The sequence below is a fragment of the Crassostrea angulata genome, chromosome 2 (assembly GCF_025612915.1).
Source record: "Crassostrea angulata isolate pt1a10 chromosome 2, ASM2561291v2, whole genome shotgun sequence".
NCBI lineage: Eukaryota > Metazoa > Mollusca > Bivalvia > Ostreida > Ostreidae > Magallana > Magallana angulata.
In genome coordinates this window covers 45,905,968-45,928,141 of record NC_069112.1, presented here as the reverse complement: position 1 = coordinate 45,928,141, position 22,174 = coordinate 45,905,968, and the positions used below count along the sequence as shown (strand labels likewise).

At 32.2% G+C, this 22,174-nt stretch overlaps 1 protein-coding gene across 2 annotated transcripts; it reads right to left on the bottom strand.

Annotated features, from left to right (window-relative positions):
• Window positions 1–2,062: 2,062 nt before the first annotated feature.
• LOC128171052 (multiple epidermal growth factor-like domains protein 10) lies at window positions 2,063–20,974 on the bottom strand. 2 transcript variants are annotated; one of them, XR_008241995.1, is made up of 11 exons: window positions 20,896–20,974; window positions 17,393–17,484; window positions 17,027–17,275; window positions 11,496–11,747; window positions 11,031–11,168; window positions 10,353–10,490; window positions 6,794–6,837; window positions 6,089–6,222; window positions 5,531–5,574; window positions 3,713–4,244; window positions 2,063–3,488 (listed from the first exon to the last, which is right to left on the bottom strand). XR_008241995.1 is itself a non-coding variant. In XM_052836812.1 (10 exons), exons 2-10 carry the CDS (start codon window positions 17,457–17,459, stop codon window positions 4,081–4,083), a joined length of 1,230 nt encoding a protein of 409 aa, XP_052692772.1. In that variant the 5' UTR covers window positions 17,460–17,484; window positions 20,896–20,974; the 3' UTR covers window positions 3,503–4,080. The 2 variants fall into 2 exon arrangements, 1 of the variants encoding a protein (XP_052692772.1); XM_052836812.1 differs by lacking the exon at window positions 2,063–3,488 and having other exon boundaries at window positions 3,503–4,244.
• Between the last annotated feature and the right edge of the window lie 1,200 nt (window positions 20,975–22,174).

Here is a 22,174-nt window from a genome sequence, read left to right as displayed (position 1 = left end):
GATTTTTATGTAATATTGTTGATCTGGCTAGGATTGATAGAAAAATATAAAACATGGTTGTGTGTATATACTGCCATTTATTTTTGCTGATAAGAAAAATTAGGCAATACGGGGAGGTCTTCAAACAGTCATAATATCAATAGCCAGACATTGAATGTAAGTTATAAAACGTGTGCAAATGACCTCCCCCATATTAAACAAAGATGAATACAATATCAACATGTACCAAACATACAACAAAAATATTGTTGAACAAAACAACATTTCACACATCAACAGCAACATACATGTGTAATACATTGCAAAATAAATCCCCAACTACAAATGTAATGAAGGGGAAGGAGGGTGGGTTGATTGCGGTATTTACAAACTTGTTGACAGCTGACAGTTAAAATGACGTAGTCAAAACATCGCGCGACTAAACGCCGCACTCTGATTGGCTAATGTAGAAAAAAAAAGAAGATCAGCTAAATACTCAAAAATACTCAAAAATTAGGATTACATTTATATTATGACAATACTATTATTTTTGGCCCTGGCATAAAAATAACATATCACAATTTACATAAATGCTATCATTTACAATAATGCTGTATTTTTCAATAAAAAGGAAATTGTTCACCCAGATCCCTTTGTCTTTGTTTTGCAAATACATGCGCGGATCCAGATTTTTTTTTATCCATAGGAGTCCAAATTGAAAGTCGGAGGAGGGGGTACACTTAAAAAAAAAACTAATTCCCCAAATCATTAAATTCCTAATCCGGTGATGCGGGGGGGGGGGGGGGGGGGGTAGTATACCTCAGGTAAAAAAAAATCATACCTAGGAAAAAAATATCCCCAAAATCATAAAATTCCTAATTCGATGGGATGGGGGGGGGGGGGTCCGAGGCATATTTGCGATAATTTTACCATGTAAATTTAACACTTTTCATTTCCCTCCTCTGGATCCGCGCATGAAATATCTAAATTACTTTATCTAAGTATTAAATTACGAGGGTGTTTTGAAGTGTCACTTTATTTACATCGTATGCTTCATCGCCTCTTCCGCCCTCTTTACTGGAATAAGTCCTACACTTGAAGTCGTTGGTCATCACAGACACTTAGGCGTTATCATAATGAGGAATAGTTTCATAAATACTGAGTAACAAATAGCCGGAAAAAGGAAATTGTCTTGATGCTTATGGTCGAAATTTGATATTGTAGCATTTTTTTGACATTGTAAAAAGAACGGTCTTTTACAAAGGGGTTTTTGGAAGACAATAATATTTCTGTATTTTTCTTAAAATATATTTCAGTTTTGTTTGGCAGTTCAATTAACTTTGGCATGAAGACAAAGACCTAATCCTTACCTTCTTCGCTCGTTAAATTAGTAAATGTAATCATTATGTGTGTGTGTGTGTGTGTGTGTGTGTGAGAGAGAGAGAGAGAGAGAGAGAGAGAGAGAGAGAGAGAGAGAGAGAGAGAGAGTAGCCTGAGGACATTCCAAATATGTTTTAAATCGGTTTTGATATCAATCCATTTTTTTCAAATGATCCCAACAAAATTAAGATTGATTTCAGTATTTAGTATTACGGTGTAGTTAATAATACCGAGAAGTCCGGTCGATCGACGTTAACATTATTTGCTTAGTAAACTCAATTGTTGCTGGGTCACTTCAAAACACACAGGATGGGAGGAAAACACATTAAAAAGTTTCGATAGATTGTATTCACATAAATTGAGAAAGTACTTGACAAATAAATATAATTGGTGAAAATAGACATAAATTACTCTTCGTACGATTTTCCACAATGTATGAAATTTATGTTTAACATATACTAAATTTTGTCATATTGTAAAAATATAAAGAAAAGAGGATTTTCTTTGTATCAAGGACAACTCTTTCTATTTTGAGGGCAGTTTATTTTTCTTTTGTTGCACTCGAGTCAACTTTTCTTGGGGAGCAAATCGTATAGGTTTCCAATAAATCTTGAAGACGATATATATATATATATATATATATATATATATATATATATATATATATATATATATATATATATATATATATATATAACAAGATCACACAGCATGGGAAACGCCCAAGATATCTCACCAAGAGTACAGACACGTCCACACAGCGTGTCGCCCAGAATACATCTAACCTCACTCTTCAAACCACTTAGCAAGTTTATTTAAAAATAAATAATACCTGTTAAACAGGTTTTCTCCAGTAGTATTACTACACCCAGTGACCACTCATGCAAGCAAAAATATATAAATAACTCAAAAGTATGGAAATACATTTCAAACAAAATTTAGATACTAGAACTCAACCAAAAGTATGGGAGTATGGTTGGAACATAATTGTGACAATACCTCCTTTCCTAAGAACAAAATACAATTTTGTAACATTTTATCGTAAATGAAATGTGCCGTAAGTTGAACAGTTCATGCACTTAAAACTAATCTATTCTGCAACATGCCGACTCAGGAAATATGCTCCAATGTTCTCTGATCCTTTGATGACCTCTTGTTCTGGTTTAGAATTACGGAACTTTGAGTGAAATCCTTCCTCTGTCAGTTGGCATCGCTTTAGTAGCGCCTGCTTCAGACATCCGTAATTGAGAGCTTCACCTGCAGGTAATCTAGAATAAACGTCCAGAGCTTTACCTTTTAACAATGCACTGAGATTGATGGCCCAGATGGACTCTTCCCATTTTGCGTTGAATGCAAATCTCTCGAATCTCTGTAAATAGGAGTCAATACAGTCATTAGTTTCTTCAAAAACTGGTAGTTTGGGAAGTTTAGCCTGACTTATGCAGAAGCACTTGCAGCAGCTATCTCTGAGTTTTTCTGTATCTGTAACTCTGTTTATCTCTTTATCGTTTCTAGCTCAATCTCTTTCAAATCTTCATCTTTCAATCCTAATCTAGTACCCAACTCAATGAATTCCATGTTCAAAAAGAAAAAAATTGAGCAACAAACCGCTCAACGTGCGAAAAAATGTAGACATACAATGTAAAAATGTTTGAGTTTTTCAAAAAAAAATTGCTACATTAGAAAAAAAAACTCAAAAGTAAGCACAGGTACTAAAACATATTACAATGGAAAAATATGCGAGTAGTTCACACAAATAGTACCACAAAAAAATGACTAAACAAAGACCATCCCACCGCTGCCACCAAAATGTCACAATTGCATTCAAATTGTATACTAGGTTCTTAACACATTTCACCAATCTGGTAAAAGGATGGTCCTTGTAAGTCAAACAAAACAAAATTTACAAAACAAACACAATTTATTTACAAATATACAATAATTAGGAGGTTGTTGACATCAGTTCTATCGGATGAACTAGATGGCATTCGACAAGACGTCTCACATAAGGTAAGTTCCGGAGGACTGGAAAAGCATAAGTTTTTGGTTTGGATATTATTTGTCCCACCATAAGTCCTTCCACGGATATAACATGGTCCACCACGTGCACGTGCCCACTCCGTGGTCACCTATTTCAATATCGAACAACGTGGCATAATAAGTTTTCTTATACACCTATTTGAAATTAGATACATATACTGACTCATTAAACACACCGCTGCAGTATATTACAATTCTGGGCTACCGTAACATAACAGCTATTTAAATTACAATTTCACATACCTGTAGTCTAACTCTACTCACAATGCAGAATTAATATCAACCATAAAAATAGAAATAATGTAACACTTACTGGGTTGTATCTCTCTCACACAAATAAGCCCACACAGGGATGCCGTTCCCAAGATCACACAGCATGGGAAACGCCCAAGATATCTCACCAAGAGTACAGACACGTCCACACAGCGTGTCGCCCAGAATACATCTAACCTCACTCTTCAAACCACTTAGCAAGTTTATTTAAAAATAAATAATACCTGTTAAACAGGTTTTCTCCAGTAGTATTACTACACCCAGTGACCACTCATGCAAGCAAAAATATATAAATAACTCAAAAGTATGGAAATACATTTCAAACAAAGTTTAGATACTAGAACTCAACCAAAAGTATGGGAGTATGGTTGGAACATAATTGTGACACAGTTCATTGACATAATCGAATCAGATATTTTCATAGGCTCTTCCAGTTGCAGTATCATTGTATTCAGTTTCCGCCAGTTCGCAGTAATATTCCGACTTCTGTGAAGATGACTCTCCATGACACTTGGAGTCCTGAATGTTATCGTCGTATTGAAGGGAAACGTCCTCGTTGTTCGGTTGTTTATCTGAAAACACATATGCACTGTTTAAAGTTCAATTACACACCTGGGAAAGTCACTCAAAATACATGTATTAGTAAATTATTGGATTATGAAAGATTTAATGATTAATAAACTATGCATATGTCAAATAAGCAAACAATTTGTAGTTTTGGGATAATAAAGGAATATTTGTAAAAAAAAATAATTCAGTAAGTAACAACAAAACCCCTGTTGGATTTGAACTCGGAATACACGGATCATAAGCCCTATACTTTATCTACTAGGCTATTGAGTAAGTTACGTATTGTCGTCGATAAAATCCTGTTTTATAAAACGAAATGTCGTTTCGATCAGAAATGAGCCATTTTGTGATGATGTGTTATTCCACCTTAAGTGAACACACTGTTGATTGATATATACGCTTTATTCTAATAAATATCATTTTAGGAAGTTGGATGGTTAACAAAATACCCATCTATTTCGGATTTCTAGATATGAGGGTCGGCAGGGGATGCTCACTCCTCCGAAGTACCTGATCCCCCCTACATCACTTTAGAGGTCCGTGTTGCTCTTCTTTGAGTTTGCATTTCGATAAATGGATTTTTGAGTTGGTTTACAGTTTGTTATTGTCATTTTCTTTTTAAACTTTAAACTGTTAAGAGTATCATTGAGGGAAAAAAATGATGATAATGATAATAATAAAGATCATGTGTAAATTAATTTTAATTGTGTGTTTTTTTTGGGCGGTATTTTTCTATATCATTATACAAAGCTCGATGGAGATCAATACACTCCATAAATTACCATGATAATATTAAGTTTGCTTTCAATGGACTATTTCACTATTCTAGATCACACGTATAATTTTTAAAAGTTTTATCATGTACTCAATACGATTTTTTGGGGGCATATTAATGACTTAAAAAATTACCGTTTGTTTTGTAATTAGAATATTGATGAGAAATATAAGTTATAAGAGTAATATATTACTTATATTAGTACGTTTTCACACTGAATTCCAAGTTATATTTAACTTTAACTACTTTAAATTCTTAATTAAACGCAAATGATTGTTATCTGCGTAAAATCGCGAAGAACACACATCTCGCGGATTTTAAAATATCGCTTCTATTTCTCTGAGAATTGATAACTTAATGGAACAAAGATAAAAAAAAATCAGGTCTCGCGAATTTTAGATTCTTGCTATTTGATGCAAAACGGCCGAAATGCGGAATAAAGTTCTCGCAAAATATAAGGAATCTTTGGTATGTTTTATCATTAAGTGTTTGTAAAAGCTGTAGTCTACTCACCTGATGCCTGTGTGTTCGACAGATGATCCTTCTTGCCACTGCGTCTTTGTTATTATTTGTTATGAAAGAGAGTGTTAAATTAAAGTTAATGACTGCCTGATCAAAACTCGTTTTCTTGACAAAAAAAAAATATAAAATCAAGTAATAATGATAGATTGATGAATAAAAGAATCAATTATTTTTTAGATGCCCATCCAAAAGCAATAACTTTAAAATGGATCAAGCAGTTTTCGTATAGATTACTGTATTTTAAAAAAAGTTTAATGGTAATGTACATCTTCCCCAGTTTCTGATCCGTTTTGCTACTCAAACACGTCTTCCCAAGTCAAGAGTTTACAATCCACCCCGCTGTAGAAAACCCTTGACTTGGAAACATGTTTTTGAGTAAAGGCGGATAAGACACCCTTGACAACTTCAAGAAAGAAAGAATTGGTAATGGTAATTCTAAACACTGCCTTACAATGACCAAAAAAGTTTTCAATTGGGCTGATCCTTGCATTGGTATACAATACAATAGTACTTTTTTTATATGTGCACTAAATACATAAATACTCCTACCTTAGTTTGTACACTATGACAGTTACTGCAATTACAACAGACACGACTCCTACCGATCCACCAATAGCAACATAGATAATCATATTTCCGGTTTGATTATTTCTTCCGATTTCTTTATTTTCCTGAGATGAATCCTAAATGAGTAAGAATGAGAGAAAATGATGAGTACTGTGCTCTAACGAATGAATTACATATTGGCAGAGAGAGAGAGAGAAAGAGAGAGAGAGAGAGAGAGAGAGAGAGAGAGAGAGTATAGAAATCTGAAATATAAAAACAAAATCAAAGCCACAACATCGAAAAGAACTGAAAAAACAGAAAACGAGAATTTTGTATTTCCAATTTGCTCAATAAATCAAATATTGTTAGGTTTTACATAATATTTTATCTTTTCTTTGATCAGATTTAGAAAATGTTTTGTTGTTAATTAAAAAAAACAAAAAACTTGACGCAATCATAAATCCAATGACACGAAATAACCAACATAAATAAACAACACGGTATATAGTTAGTTATCTTGGCATTGGTTACATACTCTTCTTGATAACCATAAAAATCAGCATTGAAAATTATATTTCTGCATTTAGAATAAAGTACATTTACGGTACCTAACGCCTGCCCTCAAATCCCCACCAAAACAAAAATGCAATTAAAAAAAAAACCAGTTGATTTTCTTCATATTTATCTTTGATTCATGCGTTGGTATACCTGTATACAGTTGCCATTGGATCTGTTGTTCCCACTTGGGCATGCTGAATGAAAACACAGTTGATTAAATATTCATGTATATGAACCCTCTTTTATAATACGCCTAATAGAGTTCTATTACACAGGCAACTACATGTGTAAATGTTAACCAACACTTTTGGAAATGCGACTGAAAGGCATAATTCAGTCACCTTTAACTAACTTTTCGGTCATGTTTAAGTAACTTTTTAGTCATAATTTTACTGACTGAATAGCAGAAGTTTACCTTGTTAGATATTGTGGTTTCAGTAATAGTTTTGGGTATCACTTTAAATTATTACCTATAGTAAAGGTCAAAAAATTAAAAAAAAAGACATTGGTAGCCTATATCATCGACTTAATAACCACAATTGATTACCTTTCATTTAAAGCCGAGTTCAATTATAGTGAGATATTACTCTCTGTTACACTACTGGTTTTTGCAATTCAAAAAAAAAATCATTAGCTAAAACACTTCTTTAGCAAAGTACCAAGGTCTTTGAAAATGGATTCGTTATACCAAATGTACATGTACCTTTTTGTGTAATTAATGACTTGCGGAATGGAAAATAATTCGTTGTAAGCATGTTTTTAAGCGTGCGCGCTGTCACCGTGTTTTAATAAGAAGGTATAGACTGATCGTTTTTTTACTATATATATTTATATGCCATTTTTTTGCAAAATAAGCTTAATGGATATTAAAGGTCCTCAGCAATTTGAGGACATAATTAAGCTGGTGCTTCATTAAGTATGTATAGATGTGGTTCAGGAAGTGAAACTATTAATAATGATATTTTTTGTAACTTGCATTCTATTATTTAACATTCTATGATATACAATTCAATTAAGAAATAAACAGCAAGTTAAAAAGTTCACCGATAAATGAACTTTGTTGGTTAAGTGATCAAATCCTGTGAAATCTGAAGGGCTTCTCAGAAGATTTCATCCCGTACCAACCCTTTGTTGGTTAAGTGATCAAATCCTGTGAAATCTGAAGGGCTTCTCAGAAGATTTCATCCCGTACCAACCAAGTTCATATCCCGGTGAACTTTTTAACATAGCTGTTAATAACACATTTACGTTTAAATAAAGGAAAATTGTTCAAAAAGTTTAAACTACCTGTGTTTTACATGCTACCAACAAACCGTCAAACGATAAGCGCGTACCGATTATCATTGTGACTTCATGAAAAAGTTCACAAAGGATTGAATACCCTCGTTATTCTATAGGTTGAGTGCAAACAATCACAACGAACGTTGATTCATGTTTTTGTTTTTAATGTTTAGACTGTAAGATGTTTTAGAAGATTATTTATACTTGTTAATATCAATAACTTCTTTAAAAAAGTATAACAGTTCATTTTTATTTCAGTTAACGTTAAGTTTTGACATTACATATATTATTAGATTTTGACTTTTATGGTATTTAGTGTATTATTGTTCTTTTTATAAAGGTTGTATAAGTCGGAAAAGTTAATGATTTCTTTCTTTCTCAAAACTAACGATATGGTGTCATTTAGTAGATATTAATAAAACAAGGAAGTGACCATTTTAAACATACTTTATAATCAAAACACTTAATGTACATGTATTTCACTTTAATAGTTTAATCATTTTTAACAAGAAAATTTCGATAGAGAAAAAAAATTGATATAGAGTTCAATATAAGATGATATTACTTTTAGAAGTATTAAGATACACTGTATGATTTGTAGCTATACACGTTTATAAGGTAAGAGAAAAAAATCCTGTATCTTATTTGATAACCTTTTTTTCCAAAGGGAAACAAAAAAAAATCTATACATTATCATGACCATCGTACCCTCTTTACAATTAACTAATGATATTTATTCGTTAGCTTTATTTGCATTTATTTCTTGTACTGACTGCACAAAGGTAACACTATATATATATATATATATATAATGCCTGTTTTGGAGGGTAAGAGTTAAAATCGACACACCTAGAAAACCATTGTCAACAGACGCGAAGCGGAGGTTGACAATGGTATATTCGAGGGGTGTCAATTTTATCTCTTACCCCCCCCCCCCCCCAAACAGGCACTATTTATTTTATTATACTGAATGTCTTAATTTTCAACAAAACTTTACTGCTTTTATATAGGAATGACGTGAATTCTTTGGTTAACCGTACGCGCATGATTTACGCGCATGTAACAATTCGTTGTGTTACCCGTTGCTAAGTGTGTTGCTAACGCTGAGGGTAATAGAACGGATTATCAACTGCGTCTAAACCAATCAGATTTTAGTATTTTACATAAAAGTATAATAATATTAAATGCATAAACTTTGAAATGAATTAACATCTTATCTATCTTACTTAACTAGCTTACTAACTAACTGTCTCTATTTCTTTGTTTGGTTGTTTTTTTTTTCTTTTAGAAAATTACACCTGACTTACCTAGAGATTCAAAGTACATATGTATCACAACTTTCAATCTGATTTACATTGATTTGATTGGACTAACAAAATAGATTATTTTAATTGGTTAAAAACGGAAAGATAGTCAGCTGACTCTAAAGCGACTAACCCGTTTTTATCTACCCACAGATATAAAAATAGCTATTCTATTTCTAAAAGGGTCACCATTTTGGTTCAATTTTATTTTTTTTTCTGTTTATATTGTTTACAAATGTTTTATTATTGCCATTTAAATGATCAACCAAAATTTGAGGGTCAGTGGAAGGGTTATAAGCAAGAATCAGAGCTTACATTTCTGTTCTGTTATGAAAACGAAGTTCAATTGATACGTCAAAGATCGTTTTCAAGCTGATTTTTCTTTCCGCTAATACGTTTTGAACAAAATAAAACAGATTTTAGCGTTTTTCACATTCATACTAGGTCTTCTTGTTGGGTTTTCAAAATGTAAGTAAAATCATGAATTGAGCTTTGTTTACATTACATAGAATTATGAACTTTCTATCTCGCTTATAACACGACAACATACGCTCTGAAATTAAAGTGTACTATTGCATGTAGAAATAGCATACTGAAACTTGGTAAACATTTAAAACGGATAAATGAATACTGGACACAGTTTGTTTTTTTACTGTGTCTCTTAAATTTAAACATTTTTTTGTTTTATCTTCCAATGAAACTGATTTGATGTCCAACATCTTAATATTTTAAAGAAATTTTAAAATATGTATTACGTTAAGAGTTGGGTTTATAATTTTCTTTTTAATCAAAATAAGGATCCTCTTAAACGTCCATTCTTTTCAACTCTATCATTATCGTGAATGTAGGAATTGTTTGTTTCACTTGTAAGCTTATGTGTTCAAGGAAGCTAGATGTTTAACAAATCAACCATCAGATCTTCTAAATGTTAATGTTGTAATTTGCTAAGCTAGAAAGTATTATTCAGTAAAGAAAAAAACCCTACATTTTATCTTTTGAATTAAGGTATTTTCCTAAATTTTAATAGCTGTTCCAAAGGAGACCAATACAGTTTGAAAAAAGTCTTGAAAATTGAGCCCGCTTAACGTAAATAAAGAGTAAGAGTAATTTGTCATCGACTTTACCCGTTTTACATTGACTTCCATAGTACCCTGGTGCACATCCAAGGTAACAAGATCCAGTAACGTGGTGACATTGGAGTCCACTAAGACATTGGCCACAACTCTCTGAACAACCACCTCCAAATGTGTTGTTTTGACAAACTGTAATGCAGTTAATTGTAATGTAATGTAATTTGTAATTAATGTAATGTAACGCAGGGTCTTCAGTATCAAAAATTATGGCAATAACAGAGAAAAAATGTTGTTTATATATAACATAACTAGAAAAGTTAAAATGAATAAAACACCACAGCACCCCATGATATATATAAGCTTCTTTCATTTCAATTTTCATCCGGTAAATTGCATGTACATGTAAATACATACATTTCTAAACGGCGTCGTTTTTTTTCTAATTTTTTTTAAAACGATTAATTACTCTGTTGAAGCTCAAATAATGAATGAAATCATTTATATGTTTCTGATAATAAAACTTTTGAGAATTTGTTAAGGTATTGTGACTTCCTCTTTATCCCTTAACATGGCTTTGACAGTGTATGCTTTTAGATAGACACTATGAAATAAATGATGGATTCCTATATATAGAGATAACGATAAAGATAATTCTTAAAACACAATCCATATTTTCAATATTTAAGAGGCAACAAATTCCAAATGATGAAGTCAATGTGCAAAACATACGTTGTTCACACATTGGTCCCCGATATCCATCTTCACATTCAAAGCAATGACCAGTCTCTATATGACACCGACTGTTTACACAGTGGGGTGGACACGGCATGGAACAGTTCTCGCTGTAGTATCCGGGATTGGAACAGCCTGCAAAAATCATAGTATATATATATATATATAATTTTATCTATGTATACAGATCGTCACACGTTGAAGGTTTACGGAAAAAATCTTAATTTATAGGTAAATAAAGCATTATAGTCAATTTCATTATGCTTTTCCTATTTACACTTTTCCAAACACACGTTAGTGTTTATTTCACTCTTTAAGGGTATCTTTTTCTTTTGTGTGTCTTTCTGTCCGTCCGTCCGTCTGTCTGTCTCTCTGTCTCTCCTTTTCTCTGTCTGTCTGTCTGTCTCTGTCTCTCTCTGTCTCTCTCTCTCTCTCTCTCTCTCTTAACCTGAAGCCACTTACCATATACTTCAAATTCACACAGTTCGGTGAACGCATATTCTGAGTAGAAGGATGGCAAATTAGTAGCTGTCCTGTTGTTGTAGTAGATGACGTACCTCCCCTGGGTGGTACAATTTAAAGTTAACACTGCCGGTATAGTCGTGTCATTAAACGTCGTGTCATGGAAACATGATACCAAATCTTTGCCCTCTGTGGTGTTCATTATGAATACAGAGAACCCAAGGAATCTATGGACAAAACCATTGCTAGGACCTTGAACAAATAAGATGACAAACTGGTAAACTACAATATTTTGAAAACTTATGGGATAGTTGGAAAGATATATTTGCTGCTGATATCTGATTTATTTTTATTACACTGTATCATGAATATTTTTTTTTCTACACTTATTTTTTTCCCCATGTAAGCAAGTAATCACAAAATGATAAATTTCAGTGTTTATTCATAAGTGTGTATGTGTGTGTGTGATTGAATGTCTGTTTTGCATGTCTGTTTTTTTTTTTTAAAGAAATAAATTATAAAAAAAAATAAGATGCTTTATACGTTGTTTTTCCTTTACAAACTGTTAGTTTATATTCATACGATGTTCTGTGCGCAAAATTTTGACAAATACTTTCATGAAACTGAACAATTTACAAAGCAAAACTTTCCTTTAATGATATAACTTCTTAAGTATAGACGTATTAATTGAAAAATACATTGTTAAAGCAAAAAAAAAAAAAAAAAGAAATTCACTTGAAAAAAAGAGATAAAAATAAATACAGATACGGTAACGTACAATCATGATATATTCATGAATACAAGAAAAAAATCGAATGCCAATACAGGGTTAATAATTACAAGAACGAAAAGTAATTGACTAAGGGCAATTCGAATACAATTGAAGTATTTAGTCGTATCGTACTACTTGTACCTTTGGGGAAAATATAGACCATTTGTTTACAAATATTTCAATTCCCATAATCGTTTTTTCCAGCCATTGGAATAAATGATTGATTTGTTGATGATTTATTAGCATTCATTAATTTGGTCGTTAGCCGTTATTTTTTTAATTTTTTTTTTGTTAAACACGACTTACGGAGCCTGATTACCTCATATTTTTACGAATGGTATTCTAAACTATGCACTTTTATTTAGAGAAGAAAAATCTTGTATATTTTAGCTTGACAATTTGAGCATCTTCTTAGATCTTAATACAGAAATATTCTTCATTAAGAGATCGAATCCCCTCCAGAAGAGCCACGACTATTTGACCCTTTTAATTTTGTCATTTACTGTAAAGAGGGGTATCATGTTGTTTTTGCTTGATTTTTAGTTGTCCTTTCTTAATTTTCAAATCATTTTATCGTGGTGTGATGGATTCTGTTTTTTCTAATCAACACATTAATTTAAATAGGACTATAAACTGGTTAGATTGTCTGCTGGTAACGAGGGCAAAGAGGATAAAATTAAAATTGAATTAAAGACTGGTCAACTTTTTTTTCCATGCATACTTAATATATCAAAATTACATCCGCTTGAAATCAATTTTATGTAGATAAATAAATAAATAAATATATCTTAATTCTAATAAATATACTTTACTTGCGATATTATCAATTTTTAAAGTATTTTACACATTCTCTGCCAAAGGAAATCATTTAAACTTTTATCTTTTATTGGTTAGATACTTTCTTGGAATATGTTTTTCTAAATACATATAAATCTCAAGAAAATGAATCGAATAGTGAATTCCATTGTTAAGTATAATCTTGCAAAGCTTCTCAATATCTGATGAATATTTTGCATTTCCTTTATACATGTACTTCCCCTGAAATAATTTCACAGTTTAAGTGTTAATTTTATATTGTATCAAAGTTTAAGAGACAAATTTAAAATAATAATAATAACTAGACACGATCTCGTTGCGAGCAACGAGGAGGTCTTCCGTCCGATTTTTAGAAAGAGGAAATGACCTTGCCTTTTATCTTCATCAACGAAACATATCAAGAAATGCAGATGTGATCTAAAAGAGCGATGGATGAAGGATTATAGACCCCGTTGGATTCCTAATTTGAAGGACCAGCCCCATTTTATATCATATTAAATAAGAGATCTTTTGACCTAATAACAGGTCTAATGACCTGTAATAAAAAGAAACCAAAGAAAAAAAGAGGGTCTTCCCTTGTAAACGGAAGACCCTAATAATAATAAGAATAGAAGAGTGTTCCGCTGAAGACGGAAGACCCTAATAATAAAACACTGTTTTTGTCTAAATCTTAATTGAAGAGTGTTTGTCGACTTGTACTACAGTCCAACAACCCTTTTATGTTGAATATTTTAGTTAGAAAAAGAAATAAAAAGGAGAGAAAGTAATAGAGAGAAAGAGCAAATCTTGGCTCCGGCGAGATTAGAACACACAACCTTTTCAGGTATCTCAAAACATGGCTAACGCGAAATAATTCCCGAATTTGTCTTTGAATTTTGGGAGTTTCCGCCCGGGAGAGGAGCTGAGTTTTTGTATGAGATGAAAAACAACGGATCTCGGATTCGGTTAACAACAATTAGGGGAAGTCCTAAAACAATGACTGATGCATTTTACCCATGTATTTTAGTGTTGAGATTTTTTTTCGTGTCGTTTACTATTATGTTTGACTGTTCTATTTCAGCAGGATTGATAAAATCTTTATAAATGTAGAAATAACGAAATCAGTAACACGTAAATTTATTCGGTAACATTTGATGACAGAAATTTCCACAGTTCTAACATTCATAAGTAGTTCACACGCTATCGTAGATACAGACAAAATGGAAAACAAGAAATATACATGCAACAGAAATATAACGCGGCTGCTTACATCCCTTGTACTGTGTAAATTTAAGTCTCTGTACAGGCTATACTCGCCGTTTGATCTCAGGAATTTATTCTTAATTGTTCAATCCGCTGCATATTTGGCAGACAATACGAATGGGGTCCGAGGTACATTTACACAAAATATCATTAGGATTGAGTAAGGGGCTCGGGAGTTAGAATTTTTTTTCTACAGTACATGTCAAGCACGCCAATCGAAAATCGAATGCCCAAAAATTCATATCTCTTTTAAAAATGAACGAAAAGTTCTGGTCATTAGTACAGTAATCTAGACTTGAACTAGGTTGAAAATAAAGTTCAAGATGACAAATCCAGTAAAATCGGGCCAGAAAAACTAAATGATTTTGTGAATAGGAAGGGGGGGGGTCGGTGGGTGTACTGTGTAAATTTAATTTCCACGTATAGGCAATAAGCGCTGTTAAATCTCAGAAATTTCGTCTTAATTGTTCAATCCGCTGCATATTTCACAGACAATAAGAATGGGGTCCGAGGTTCATTTTCACGAATTTTCATTAGGATTAAAAGAAGGGCTTGGGAGTTAGAATTTTTTTATAGTACACGTCAAACACGACAATTGAAACTCAAATGCCAAAAACTTCATAACTCTGTTATTAATGAACGAATTGGTCTGGTAATTAGTACAGTAATCTAGAATGGTAATTAGTTGAAGTTAAAGGCCCAAAATCAAAGATCAAGTAAAATCGGGCCAGAAAAACAAAATGATTTTATGAATTGGGAGGGGGGGGGGGGGTCGGTCGGTGACTTCTATATTAAACGTAGAATATCAAATTCTAAATATCACATATTACACAATTTCTAAATAAAATACATATGTTAGAACAATATTGAAGCGTTGTTTGAAAGATGTAACTATTGATTTTTTTTTTACATCTATTTATTCTTAGGCTCAAACACTCATAAACGGGTGGTCAGTTTTTAAATATTGTCGCAGTCACCCGTTCGTTTGTATAGTTACGTGTATAAACTTCGGAGGTTTTTCTTAATCCCGACAGGCAACAGATTTGTATCAGTATATAGACATGCACAAAAAAAGGAAAAAGTACACCATCTGTAATAAAAATGACTTTTTAGCGTTGACTTCCAATCAGTAAGAAGACAATCATTAAACAGTGCATTTTAAATTATTTGAATCCATAGACATTATCCCGTAACTTGATATAAAATATGTATATTTTTTTGACGCCAATGTTCATTTAGCTACTATCCACTTTACTCCATGTTACCTGTACTAATTCTTATTCAAATGCTAAAACATTTGTACTTTAGAGAGAGAGAGAGAAAGAGAGAGAGAGAGAGAGAGAGAGAGAGAGAGAGAGAGAGAGAGAGAGAGAGATTACATAGTGTTTTATAATGTTCAGGAAATCAATATATAAGAAACCTAGGTCAATAATCGCATGTATACATGCATGTGTGTATCTATATATGGGATTAAATACTAAGCAGTCCTCCTTTTTAAGCCGAGTAGAATAACGTGGGTGCATTGCTAAATATTGTGTGCATACAGTCATTGAGATGGCGGCATTTCTTTGATGCCGGCAAAGCGACCCAGCGAACTCTAATGCGGTCGAACTGCAGGGGCACTTCGGCGGCATGTCTTTGGTGTCGGCGATGCGACGAGCGTCGGAATTTAGAGAGCTGCTGACAGAAAAGAGCTCTATATTTGTACTGAAAAAAGCCGCTATTTTTTTTTTTTTATTTATGACAAAAATAAAACGGAATACATTCAAATCCATCATTTTAAAAATAAAGCCATTAATCAAAACACAAATAAGAAAGACAAAAGATTCGGCACTCAGGGACTGAACCCGGGTCGCCTGGCCACAAGTCCACCACTCTAACGACTGAGCTACGCAGACCCTCGCTTCAGAAATTTGGAGTCCAAAATCTCAAGAATGCGTGGATCGAGTTTAAAACGAATTTCATATTCAGAAGTTTTCAGAGCGTCTCTATCGAATGAAAAAATAAAAAAAATTCAAATCTAAAAAATTGAAAAATTAAGGTTTTTCATTTCCTTCCGGTGACGACCGGAAGTGACGGCGGACGTTTGGATATGCGAAGGGCACTGCGGACGTTCACTCTCTACCTTCTCTGAAAATTTGAAAGTCCTATCTGGAATACTTTTTGAGAAAAATTGTGAACAAGCAAAAACATAAAATCTTTAATATTTCGGTACCGGAAGTGACGACCAAAAAAATCTCGTGTAATTTTCTTACAAATTTTGTCATAAATAAGATCTGAAAGTTTCATGAAAATCGGCTGAAGCGTTTTTGAGAAAACGTGACAGAAAAAAAAATTAATAATAATAATAATAGAGGAAAAGAAACAAAGCAAAAACAATAAGGTCTTCCGTTTCCAACGGAAGACCTTAATAATTGCGTGTTTGTTTTAACAATTATGTATGGAGAACTTTGTCATCTACATGTAAAGGGTTCTTGATAGTCAACAAATTCTCAATCTTTCATACATTTCAAATATGATATTTTTAATCAAAAGCTGTTAATTGACAATAAAAAAAACAAAAAACCGAATAATTTAGCTTTGCAATTTTAATGTTCTCCTATATCTCTATATAGAGCTCTTCTTCTCCACAAGAAAATTATAGTGCCTAAAACTGGCCAGGATTATCGAAGCTGTTAAAGATATAAACTCTGATACTTACCCCAGGTAATGTTGTCGGTTCTATAGTAAATGGTAATATGATGGATGCTCAGAATGGACCCAAGGTCAACCATCCAAAGTGCTGTACGTTTATTGACCCCTGACAGTGTGCATTGACCTCCATAGGCAGAACAATCTGTCTTCAGTCCATCCACAGCATTAGAGGCGGAAAAATCGAAAATACGGTATGAGGGATCGCGAGGCACGAACGGATGTTGCTGCATAGCTAATTTGCGTAAAGCAATGTTTTCTGTAAGATTGAAAAGACAGCTTAACATGGGTACTTAAGTAATATGGTATATGTGTACACATACACGAATTGCTATGTCATGCGATTCAATTTTCTTGAAAATACATCTTACGTTACCGTAAGTATAAGCTATCCATGGTAAAGAAAACCAAAATGTCATCGGTAAAAATATGCGTTTTTCCATTTCCTCCCCTCTTTTGTGCAAATCGCTGAAACAAAAATCGAGCTGAAATGTTTCACAAAAAAAAACAAAAAACAAAAAAAAAACCAATAAACCCAAACAACCAAAAAACAAAAAGCAAAAACAAAACAAAACAAACAAACAAACAAACAAACAAACAAAACGAAAAAAACACAACAGGATGTTATAACCAGCATCAACAATTATCTAGACATTCGTTGTATATCAATATCGTGTTGTATAAATAATATTTAAAACCCCATATACCAAGAACAGGACATATCAATATGAAGGATTAGATGAATTTAATTTCTTATATTAGATATATTGTCACATCTTTACCGAATAAAGAGTTATTCATTTCGTGAAAATGCATTGTCATTATCTTGGACTACTCAGCTTCAACAGTAAATGTTAAATGGCTTCTAAGACAAAATATTATGTTCGAACCAATCTACTGCATGATGCAATATTATATTTTTGATAAGAAGTTGTACATGTATAACAGTGAACACAAGAGTCTTCTCACAACGTTTGTTTTTGTGAATTTTTTTGGTTCACAACTTTTGAGGATATGTATTATTTTAATTAAAGGTCACCGCAGGCCGAAACGATCTTTAAGATGTGTTAACTTATATATCATAAGATTTTGAATTTCACTCTTTGCGTAAAATTGCACTGGAAAATAAACTTTCAAATCGGGCGCTTTATATTCAACTCAATTCTCCGTACTGTTTCCTAGTTAATTGCGATCAATTAATGTCCGCATTAAATTTCGAGGAGCACATCTGGCGGATTTTTAAATCCCGCTTTTATTTCCAAATAGATATAAACTAAATGAAATTATGAAATTGGGTGTTCGCGACTTTATTACTTAATATTGCGATTTTATGCTAAGTGGTTGAATCAATAGATTGAGTACTTGCGTAATATTGATAATCTACAGTGCTTGCAAAATCAACTGATAATTTAATTTATCTGTAGGTTATTTCAATGACTGTCTTTGAATATTACTGAGCTTATCAAAATGGTTTATCTGCAAGCAGTTGCAATTTTGCGCATTTAAATACATTTGATAAACCGATGTACGATTGTTAAATGTTATTTTTTCACCAGATATATAATACACAAATCAAAAAAGATTTTGATAGTGATGGGAAACTGTGTTTTATATTATATAAATATAATGGGCTTAAGCAATAAAAAAAATCACATAACTGCTTTTGTTTTAAGAAAATAAATCTAACATTTGTTTTGCTTAATTGGAATTTATTTGAATGTGAGTCTGTTCTATGATTTGGTACAATCAATTGAAAATTTTGTCCAACATTGGTCAATTTCTTTGTGTAATGACAATATAATTCCTGTTAGATGTAAGTGGTCTTTAACACACCTAAAATAAAGTTATGCATACAAGCCCATTTTTCTAAAAAAATTTAAACATATGAGACTTAAGCATGTGTTTGACTAGGAAATGACCCAAACTTAATTCATTTTTGAGAAAAAGAATCCTTCCTCCTGCAATATTTGAGCTGTGGATCTGTGGGTTGGTAGACCAAAGCTACACACATTGCGCCACAAAAATAGACCCCAACATTTGACGATACAAACTCTTCCACAACATGTTAAAATCGCCATGTTGGGACGTACAATCATGACAAGTAGAAGTCACGGGATGTCAATGATCCTTTTTTTTTTTACAACACAACTATATTTATAGCTGGCTAAGTGGTCATCTTGAACAATGTATCAACTCTTTCCGCTTTACATTGAAACCGGAGAATGGGTAAACCTAACATTTATGCAGGAACTACAATTTCGGACAAAGAGGAAAGTGCGTTAAACGAAATACACCCACATATGTCTCGGTTTTTATCGTTTGTATCTTTGAAAATGTATTAAATCAATATGACACTATTGCAAAGTATGTTGCTGTAGATTCAATACTAAACGCAAGGAATAATTATTCCGCGTCGAATCGCTAGAAGAAGCACATCTCTCGAATTTTAACATCTCGCTTTTGTCGGACATATGTTCACAATTCGCGATTTTATGCTCCACGGAATTTTATGAAGATAGGTGGAATAGCAAAATTAAAGGGAGTTGGGCATGATTTAAGATTAATTTTTTTTATTTGAAAATTAATTTTTCATATATAAAATGGTATACTTGCACATTTTGATTGATTGACCAAACTTTGAATGTTATAATTCAAGTTTTAGAGATATACAGAGGTAAGGATTCATTGTAATGTAAAAAAAGCTCGTGTCTTATATTTGTTTACAAATAATATAAAGTATGCCATTACCATTTCTTTGACAAAATGACTCTGAAAAACAAGGTTACTTGTTTAATGTGTTTATAAATAATATTATTAACAAAAGAGAACATCATTATATTGAAGATTATACCAATAAAACACACATTTAAACAATAACAAGGCTCGTCTTTGTTTAAAACAAAGAATTCCAAACTCTGTACCTTGCTTATAACCCAATAGTTGACAAAGCGTTACAAATACCCATATTAACCATTCTAAATTTTAAAAATTGAAAAATAAAGTTCAAAATTTTGAGCTCAAATCGTGTCTGAGTCCCTTGAGGTACTCGCGTAAAATAAGTAATCTGCAGTATTTCATTTCTTAAATATTTCCTTTTTCGTCATTGAAGTTTCTGTTTTTTATTTATTTTTGTTTGTTTATACTCCACACAATTATTGTGCGTACATTTATAAAAAATCACAATCTGTCCTGCGTTTTACAAAAGAACTTACGACTTACGACCAAATAAGTGAATGTTAATAAATCACAAACTAATTCAAAAATTGTTCTTATAGCTGGAAAAAAGAATTATCGAAACTCAAATATTAGTAAACAAATTATTTGATATCATTTTTTTTCTTTAAAGATCATTTTACAAGACTGTAAATATTTACCTCTTTGTCGTAAGTTCTTTTGTAAAATGCAGCCCTGGGCTGCGTTTTACAAAAGAATTTACAAGTTACGATCAAATTACTGAATGCTGATTAATCACCAACTAATCAATAATTTATTCTCATGGCTGGAAAATATAACAATTGGAATTGAAATATTTGTAAACAAGTGGTTTTATGTCAATTTTGTTCTCTAAAGATCATTTTACGAGACTGTAAATATTTACGACTTTGTCATAAGTTCTTTTGTAAAATGCAGCCCAGATTTGTATATAATATATAATGATGTGAAAAGGTAATACAGTTTCTGTAATGATGTAGAAGAAATCAACACATTTGCTTCCTGATTGATTAGTTAGGATTAAATGCATAATTTTAAATATATTCATGAACAGATTTAAATGGGCAAAAATATATTCTACATTGTATAAATAATGCCCACTCTAGAAAAAATTGAATTGTTTAGTTACATCAGTATTGCGAGGTGCGCTAAAACAATTGTACGTACCTTTTGCATTAGAAGTGTTGTATTAATGATCATTAAGATTAGACTGAAAGAAACCCTTAGAAAATTATTTGACAACCAGGAAATTAATTTGAGCCGCGTATGTGTACTCTATGGCACTTCAGCTAAGAGGGTTCGATGGTTTTGGCTATTTTTAGACTGTTTTGAATTTCCTGTAAATAAAGGGCTCCTTAAAATATAACGATACAGGAAAATTCTTAAATTTAAAAAGTCTAATATTTGCCCTGTTTTCTTTACTTAATAAAAGTTTTTATAATAAGCTGAACAAATGATATCTTGAAATTTAGATCTTAGATTATCTTAGATTTAGATTTGCGAGTTAATTTGTTGACCATACCCCCCCCCCCCCCCCCATTGTAAATAAGTGAAGTGTCAGCTTGACGAGACAGTTGTAAATCATTACGATGAGTATCTATGACACGTAAACATGTACATTGATTTCGCTCTGTAAAATTGTGCTTTGTGTTGATGATTACCTTTTAAGTTATTTAATTAAGGTTGAAGAAGATAATCATGTAGCTGAGGTTAGTAATATTGTCTAGAGCTCTACAGAGCAAAACCTAACCATTATAATAATCTTAATGTAGAAGTTCTCTAACGACCTTAAATATAAGAAGGTAATAGTATGATTTATCAAAACAAATAAAATATTTCAAGAAGCACAGGATGAATCTCTGCCATTCAGTCAATTGAAAGGTGACTGAAAGGTAACTGAAATGTGACTGAATGGCATATGTGTGCCATTCAGTCACCTTTCCAGACCATTCAGTTATCATTCAGTTGACTGAATGGCAGAGATTCATCCTGTGAAGACCCTGCACAGTTTTAACATTTCAGTTAAATATTGTTAAAAGTAATGGTATGACTAATAGCATCGGTAAAAAAAAATTATGAAAAATGAAAGCAGATGTATTTTTTTAAAATTATTCATATTTCTTAAACAGACTTGTCTCAAATTTATTTTTTCGTACTTCGATCTATAACGCAAGCATGTTTTTTAAATACACATTTAGTTATACATGATGCGTAGTTTTTATTGAATTCTTTGAAGCAACAACATATTTGAATAATATTGTAAAAAAGCTGCAAGGGCTAACAATAAACAATTTATTTAATTGGACTGGCGCATTCTATTTTATTCATTTAAATATTGGTGCTGTACCAAGGATCTATCTATCTATCTATCTATCTATCTATCTATCTATCTATCTATCTATCTATCTATCTATCTATCTATCTATGATTGTTTTTAAGCCACCAC

What these genes read in the sequence shown, in the direction of transcription:
- LOC128171052 (XM_052836812.1), bottom strand. Translation starts at nt 17,459, where the DNA reads ATGGAAAAACGCATATTTTTACCGATGACATTTTGGTTTTCTTTACCA. An exon ending in GTCATAGTGTACAAACTAAG is followed by an intron (nt 5,575 to 6,088) that starts GTAGGAGTATTT and finishes ATAATAACAAAG; the next exon opens with ACGCAGTGGCAAGAAGGATC. An exon ending in GTCGAACACACAGGCATCAG is followed by an intron (nt 4,245 to 5,530) that starts GTGAGTAGACTA and finishes ATGTGTTTTCAG; the next exon opens with ATAAACAACCGAACAACGAG.